General features: G+C 35.6%; 1 protein-coding gene across 1 annotated transcript in view; it reads right to left on the reverse strand.

The window, feature by feature from the left end:
* The window catches only part of LOC102498413 (phospholipid-transporting ATPase IB-like), a 211,413-nt gene that overhangs the window by 149,318 nt on the left and 53,254 nt on the right, over positions 1 to 8,841 (reverse strand). The window contains 1 exon segment of the mRNA XM_014592016.2: positions 5,942 to 6,053. Coding sequence (XP_014447502.1) covers positions 5,942 to 6,053 — 112 coding nt within the window.

An 8,841-nucleotide genomic window follows, 5' to 3' on the forward strand; every position in this document is an offset into this window, starting at 1 on the left:
AAAAAAAAAAAAAAACTCTCAAAAAATAAAATAAAATAACAAAATAAAGGAATAAATTTCACAATCCAAGCAATCTTATGTACAGATTAAAAAAAAAAAAAAGAACCTCACTAATAGATTGGCTTTTCTATTTCTACTTATTGCATTGCTTCTAGTTTTTAAAACTATGAAAATAGACCTTTTTCCTGATTCTGTTGAGAAAATATTATCAGTTTTATCAGCACAATAATTGCCCTAATATGTGCATATTTTAGAAAAATCAGAGCTATAGTTATTTGCATTTATATATTTATATTTATGTTAGGGATATGAAAAAATGAAATGTATCACCCACTTGAAGTGAGATTTTTAAATGTTAATTTTCCATTAATATTTTAGGTTTTTATATAAATTTCCCCAAAATTACCTGCAGAGGTCTATGGAGACATGGGCGAAAAAAAATCTTTTTAACTTTTGATCACTTTTTTTAAAGAGGTTTTTGCTGCAGGACATATGGGCTCACCAGAAAGACAGAGAGAGACAGAGAGACAGAAAGCGAGAAATCACCCCCCAGGGGCGATGGCCACGCTGCAATCCCTTCTCCCCCATTCTCCTCTTAGGATCTTAGGCATGTATGCACACACATGCAGACGCACCCAGCATGAGTTTAAGCCACCAGGTCCATGACTTGAACCACAGTCGACTACATGGGTGTCCAGCGATATAGCCATTACATCAACTGCTGGCCCCTGATCACATTTTAACAGACTAAATTTACTATTTCTACATTATAATGGAAATGTAGAAACAAAAAGACTCAAAGTTTATAAAAATAACACAATATGAAGTATTCGATAGTAATGCAAATTATCTTCTTACAAAGCACAGGAATAGGTAAGTATTTTTATATCCTAGGTTTGGGCTGGTCACATAGCTTAATGTTTAAGGGAGCTGAATCCCACATGCCTGACCACAGTCAAGTCCCTGCCCTTCAAGTCCCTGCCCTGGTGGGTTGAAAAATATGCTGAGTGCTTGTGCATGTGTGCCCCAAATCCTGACAGGATGGAGAAATGGAGAGGAGGGATTATAGTGTGACCACGTCCCATTAGAGGATGTTATCTCCCTCTCTCTTTCTGATGAGCACATGGGCCCTCTGGAAATTAAAAAAAAAAAAAAAAAAAAAAATCTCTGGTTTAACTGCATTAAGTATATTACAAGGGTATGTCCTTATATTTTCATTTATACATATTTCTCTCTCTCTCTCTCTGTATATATATTCATATACACACACACACTCTACATATATGTGTATATATAATAGTATATACGTATATGTGTATGAATATATACATACATGGTTTCAAATGATGCTTTGTATGTATTAAAAGCTATGGCTATGCTACACATATAGAGAGAGCATGTTGTTTTTCCTGCTCTCTGGTTAACTTATATAAGTAATAGCTTCAATGTTGTAAAATAGGGTGTGGTTTTCAGCCAAGTACGTTGGCATTAAAATCTTTTGGTGAGCTCTTCACTCGGGCATCGGCAGGGGCCATGGCTGTGAGTTCGCTGCTGTCCATGTTGGCCTCCCAGCGGCTCCGGCCCATGCAGAGCAGCTGCCTTGGCCACCATCCTTTTCATCTCACCACAGCTGGAAATGAAGCTGTTGTCATTTCTGGAAGGAAATTTGCCCAGCAGATCAAGCAGGAAGTGCAGCAGGAGGTGGAAGAATGGGTGGCCTAGAGCAACAAGTGGCCCCACATGAGTGTGCTTCTGGTTGGTGAGAGTCCTGCAAGTCACTCTTATGTCCTCAACAAAACCAGGGCAGCTGCAGATGTGGGAATCAACAGCGAGACCATTGTGAAGCCAGCTTCGATTTCAGAGGAAAAACTGTTGAATTTAATCAATAAGCTAAATAATGACGATAATGTAGATGGCCTCGTTGTTCAGCTGTTTGAAGAACAGGAAGTACCAAAATCTAAAGAGCTTGGAGTAGCCACCAACTCTTTCTTCAGTGTCATGAACAGGCCAGTTCAGGAAGCAAAGCAGGCTAACAGAATGCAATATTTATTTATTTATTCTACTGAAATGGTTTCAAATGATGCTTTGTATTTATTAAAAGCTAAATAGGTGAGTGTTTGCACATATGGCTCTGCAGTACCTCACTGGGGAACTCTCCAGGATCATGGTGGGCCCTGCAATCTCACCAAGAGCAGCCACTGACCTGGGTTAATTAACATGGGAGACATGGTCATGATGAGGAAACGGATGCCTTGCTGAGCCTCTTCAGTTAAAAATTTGTCTTTTCTAGGCATGCATTTCCCAAGTGCTATTTCAATAATATTGACACTCACTTGAGGTTCAACTAGTCAAACCAATGGTACGCTGTAGGTAGAGAAATTTAGGGAAAAGATAAAAAGGAAGAAATGGTGGTAACTGAGTAGAAAAAAAAAGGTATCCTCTTTATACACAGATTGATAAGCAGATTTATCCAAACAGAACGGAACTCATGAGTATAAAGGAAAATCTCCATGTAATAGTATTCCTAACCTGTCTTTTTGTAGCTTAGTCATTGGGCAACTGTTGAGGGTCAGTCCATTTGCTCTTAGCCCTCATTTTATGTATGTCCCCGTTCAGTGAGGTCTTCCCATTTGAGTTTTCTAGGACTGAAGTCTTATTTTATAAATTATTTATGTGTGTTATAAATTGGCTTTTGCTATATCCTTAAACTTTATTGTTAAATTTTTCTATTGTTAGGAGTGTCTTATGGTTTCTTTGGTATGTCTTGAAACCTATTATATTTTTGAGAAATGAAACTTGGGTTTGATAATCATTAGGGCAGCTTGTATAAATATGCAACTTACTTTTCCACCAAAGAATTGACAGCTGCTATCTGCTTTTCTCTGATGTACCTTTTTGGCTTCCTCAAAAAGATTTTTAAGAGCTTGAGTTCATAATGAATTTAATCAAATTTTCTGATTAAAGGATTTTTGGTTTTGTTTTTTAATAAACACATCTGTCTGGTGTGGAATAAAAAAATCTTTTGGTGCACTCTTTCTGTTTTTGTTTATCTGAATGTTTTTATTTGTTCTTCCTATATGAAGGAAAGTCCTGCTGGGTATGGTAATTGCAACTTTCTTTGAGCATTTTGAGTACATCTTCCTATTCTTCCCTTGCTTGCTCTATTTCACTTAAGAGGTCTGATGTTCAGCTAATGGGATAATCTCGGTAAGTAACTTGATGTTTCTCTCTTGCCATTTTTAGAACCTTGCCTTTGTCTGTGACTTTGACCAATCTGGCTCTGATGTGCCATGGAGGGGATCTTCTTATGTTGATTTTATTTGGGGTCCCTTGTATTTCTTGGGTCTGAATGTTTGAATGTTTCTCTAAATTTGGAAAGTTTTCTGCAAGTACTTCATGGAATAGATTATCAATGCCCTTATTAGATTCTTCACCTCCTGGAATACCAATTATTCAGAAGTATGGGCATTTAACAGTATGTAGTATTTCCTGTATGTTATCCTCATTTTTTAAAATTCTTTTTGGTGATTTTTCTAGGTCACAGGTATTGTCTTCTAGATCAGAAATTTGATCTTCTGCATATTAATACTTTCAAGGGAGGTCTTGATTTTCTGTATTATAGTCTTCATCTCTAGAAGTTCTCATTGATTCTGTTTTATGATGTCAATCTCCTTTAAGTTATGGAAGGTCTTCCTCACCTCCATCACTATGAATATTCTGAATTATTTTTCTGACATTTTTGGGAATTCCTTTGTGCTGTCTATGGTTGAAGAAGAATTGTTCTGCTCCTTTGAGGGAGAGATATTTCCTTGTTTTCTCATATTTCCTGTGCCTCTGTGCTGGTTTCAAGTCATCTGATGAATTTTACATTTCTTCTTACTATTTTGGTGTTGATTCTATAGAGTCAGAGGGGAAGATGAGCCCACTTCTCAGATGTGTTCTTGGGAGAGGACTTTATCTTCCAATGACAGTTGGGTGTATGTAGTCAGCTTTAAGTGTTGGTTCCTTTACCTCTCTCTCCAGACCTATTTATATCTACTAGCTTTCTCCCAAAAACCATGAAAATTTGCTTTCTGGGATTTTTATTATTCTTAAATGAGATGGTCAACATGTATGATAATCCCTGCAATTATCTAGACCCACAAAATGATGAGATAGAGCAGGATACACTCTATCATGAACTGTAGTGCAAATTAACCACTCTGGGAGGGTAGCAAAATATATTTGTTGATAAAAGACATTTAAATTTTAGATGAAATGCTGTACTATTGTTATGTAATTAAGCAATATAGCATTATATAACATTTGGACAGAGAGCTGAGTATTTCACAGTTCATCCATAGGTCATAATGGCATGAATTCTAGTGAACCACATGTAACAAGTGATTATTAACCTTGGAATCCTGTTAAAATATGAATTTCTATTTGTGATCAAACTTACATTTATATTACTTTCTTAGCTTGAGTACCTTGGAAAACAGAATCTCATGTAAAAATAATACATCAATGCATTATTGCAAAGGTGCAATCCCAGTATAGCAGAAGCTGAGGGGGAAACAAAAGTGAGAGAAAAGGGAAGCAAATACTAAGTGATCTGCTAGTCAGCTTGTTATAACTTTACAAGAAAAGGCAGTCACTAAGTCGTATGGACCAATTGCCATCTGAATTCTCTCTCACCCCTACATACCTTCTGCCCTCTACACAGCAGACACACTGAGTTTCAATGGCCAAATGCAATATTCTTTTGACACATGCAATATTCTTGGCCTTCAGCTCTCTTCCCTGCCTTTTCTTTCTCACCTCCACACATCCTTAATTTTTTTTTTTGAGAGATTTTCACTGTAGGGCGCGTGCGCTCGCCAGACAGACAGAGAGAGACATAGAGACAGAAAGCGAGAAATCACCCCCCAGGGAGGATGGTCACGCCGCAATCCCTTCTCCTCCCGGGATCTTGGGCACGCACGCACACGCGCCCGGCGTGAGTTTTTAAGCCACCGGGTCCGGGACACGAACTGCAGTCGACTATGTGGGAGTCCAGTGACATAGCCATTACGCTAACTGCTGGTTCCCCTTAAATTTTAACCTTAAGGTTTTTGTACTTCCATGGAAAGTAACATTTTATCCCATAGAAGCCTCAATGCTGGATTGGATGGAGTCCCTTATATACACATGGTATCCTATACTTACCCTTTATTACTTTCTCTCTTGTTATTATATTACCTTGACTATCTTCCTCCATACCCTATAAGTAACTCAGGGGCAGGAAACACACCCTGTTACCTCCTATATCCCAAGGTCTTACTTAACACATAGTATGCCATTAAATGTGTCCTAAATAGTTATTTGTGGAAAGTAAAGCCCAATGCTGTGTTTTAGAAATGGATAAATGGGTAGATTCACTGTCAATTTACTTCTTTTAGATAACATTATAGAAATTCCTAGCCCAAAACAAGAAGTTTTGAGAAGTGATCAAAAAATAGTAGCTAAGAGGAATGGTACATGAGAGTGAGAACTTAGGTAGAATTTCTAATGTCAGTGTGGCAAAATGAGAAGCAGCATATAGATTAAAATAAGTCACTATAAATGTACTGCAAAACAAGCATTATTACTATAAAAACATTTTTACAAACCAAAGCAAAGTTACATACATTATTTAGAAAAATCATTCATTTCAAACTACTTGCTACTTACATATACTTGGAAGTTCTGGTTAGAATGAAATTTCCCCCTACCTCTTAAGACACAAGATAGTTGTGTTTTAGGATTAAATTGTAGGAAATAAATTTTAAAGTGAGATAAACTATCTAAACTAGACAAGAATATGAACTTGCCTTCACATTTCAGAGTAAGAAACAGAAATAGACTATTAAATTTAAGAGCTATATACTAAGAAAAATTTAGAAGCAGACAAAAATCTACTTGCTATCACAGATTATTTTACCTGCATGAATTTGGTTTCAAGTCCAGTGTAAATAATTATGCCAATAATCCACTGAGTATTTCTAAGCTGTGTACCTCTTAGCAAGACCTGGTCAGGCCCAAGGGATACAGGACTAAAAATAAAAGAGAGGATTTATAAGAAAAAGAAGTTGTGTTTTTTCACAATATAAAGAAAGTATAAGTTTCCATCTTACATATATTTCTTTTGTCATGTTCAGCTCTTTGGGCAAATAACAGTAAAACAAGTTTTTTTTTTTTTTTTTAGAAAAACCACCTCTTCCTAGAAAGCATAGGAAAATTGCTTTAGTATCAATTTCTTACCATTCTGAATGAATGTTGATTAAAAATTCTAGAGAGAAAAATGATCTCTTATACCTATCGTGTACAAGTTTACTTGTCCAAAGGGATTATGTAGACAAATAAATACCTGTATGCTAATTTAGTAACTATAGAAGTGATTATGTATAGTGAATATATGTAAATAAATAAATTTAAATTTAAAAAAAGAAAGTATGCAGACATAGTGTAGAAGTTGGGAAGACCCCCTCTATGGCCCAATTTGGTGGCAGAGTTAAGTAGCAGACTGAACTGTGGTGTTTGAAGCCACATTGCCAGCTGTGGGTTCAAATCCCTGAGTCACTTTGAAAATGCAATGGGTGCATACATGCATGCCCAAGGCAATCATGAGTCAGAGGGCCAGGGAAAGGGGATCACGGTAAGACTAATGAAGATGCCCCCAACTTTCTCTCATGTGTACACACACACACTCTCTACCCTAAGTAAAATAAATAAACTTAAAAAAAAATAATTCCATTATTATCAAAAGCCAGTTGTTAATGGCTTTTCTTTGGTTACTTTCAAAACCTCCTTCTTTCCACTGATTTACTCCAAGGGATATTCTAAATACTTCTACTCAAGGCAAACTTGGACTTGTCTTCTGTAACCCTATCATTTACATGTATACTGATTTAAAAAATCTCATATACTTCATACCTATATTTATAAATTCTCTATTAACAACTACATAGTTGCTTCAGAGTATTTCAAAGTCAAGAAAAACATGAACAAGTACATTACTTGTAAATGTTATCAGTGAACATAAAAACAGTGATATATTTTATATTCCCTAAAAGAGAAAAAAGTGTTTCTTCTTAAAGATGATACCTTTTAAGAAACCCAAGGATTCAGCTCCTGAGGGAGAGAAGCTGGGAAGTTTTCCACTGATTTTCCCCTGTATGCAATGCAGCCCAGTACCAGGTGCATCTCATCCATAGAGATTGTTAGAGGATCCAAGTACCTGAATCTGGCTAGATACACCCTATTCTGATTGAAAGACACAGCCTTCTACCAAGAACACACCTGGGAAAAAGTGCTATTCTTTTCACATGACACTACAGAACCTATTCAAAAAACTAGGAAGAAGCATGTACTTCATCAGATGATTAAGAACCAGCACAGATGCACAAAAAATAAGAAAAAAATTAAAAACAAGGAAATACTTCTCCCCTAAGGTATAATTGCTCATCGTCCACAGACAGCACTACAGAACTCACAAAAATGTCAGAAAAATAATTCCGAATATTTACAGTGACAAAACTAAGTGAGATGCAAGAGAAAACAGACAACCAACTTCAGAAGATAAGAAAATTCTATAACTTGAAGGAAAAGAGACAACATAAGATAGAATCAAACAGAACTTCTAGAGATGAAGACCATAATACAGGAAATCAAAATCCTCCTCAAAAGTATTAATAGCAAATTAAACCATGAAGAAAATTGAATCTCTGATCTAGAAGACAAAACCTCTGACCTAAACAACCAAAAAGAATGAAAAAAATAACCAAAAAAAGAAGAGAGTAACATATGGGAGTTACTAGATACCATTAAATGTCCAAATATCTGAATAATTGGCATTCTAGAAGGTGAAAAATCAATAAAGACATAGAAAAATTTATTCCTTGAAACATTTGCAGAAAATGTTCCAAACCTAGAGAAACATTCAAATATCCAGATCAAGGAAATACAAAAAACTCTAGAATCAATGTAAGGTCTTCCCCCAGTACATTATAACTAGACTGGTCAAAATCACAGACAAAGAAAAGAGTCTAAAAAATGGCAAGAGTACTATACCCAGGCAAGACTTTCCTTCATATGGGAAGAACAAATAAAATCATTCAGATAAACAAAAAAACTGAAAGAATTCATCAACACTGGACCAGCTCTTCAAAAATTACTGAAGGGAGTACTATATTAGGAAAATTAAAGAACAACAAACAAAAATAAGAGAACAAAAAATAACCAAGAAAATTGCTAACAAAATGGCAGGAATAAGCTCATAAATATCAATAACACTGAACATAAGTGGGTTAAATTCTCCAATTAAAAGACACAGACTGGCTAAATGGATTTAAAATTAAATTAAATTAAAATAAGTAAGTAAAACAGGAGCTTTCTGAATGGTAACTACAAGCAATGTACCTCACAGAAAAAGATAAACATAGACTGCAAGTGAAGGGCTAGAAAAAGATATTGCAAGCAAAGGGAAATCAAAAAATGTCTGGAATCAATACTGATATCAAAGTAGTCATTAAGACAAAAATGATAAGAGACAAAGAAAGACACTATATAGTACTAAAAGGGCTAATTCACTAGAAAGATATAACACATATAAATATCTATGCATACAGTTCAGAAGTACCAAAATATATGAAAGACTACTAGATCTAAAGGAAAAAATAGACTGCAACACATTAATTGTGAGGGATATCGATACCACACTATCTCCTTTGGATAGATCATCTAGACAAAAGCAAAGAGATACAGGATCTAAATGACGCCATAAATGTAAATGGACTTGACAGACATGTATAGAACTTTCCAGCAAACTACCACAAAATATAC

This window comes from Tupaia chinensis, unplaced genomic scaffold (assembly GCF_000334495.1).
Source record: "Tupaia chinensis unplaced genomic scaffold, TupChi_1.0 Scaffold000634_1, whole genome shotgun sequence".
NCBI classification, from domain to species: Eukaryota; Metazoa; Chordata; class Mammalia; order Scandentia; family Tupaiidae; genus Tupaia; species Tupaia belangeri.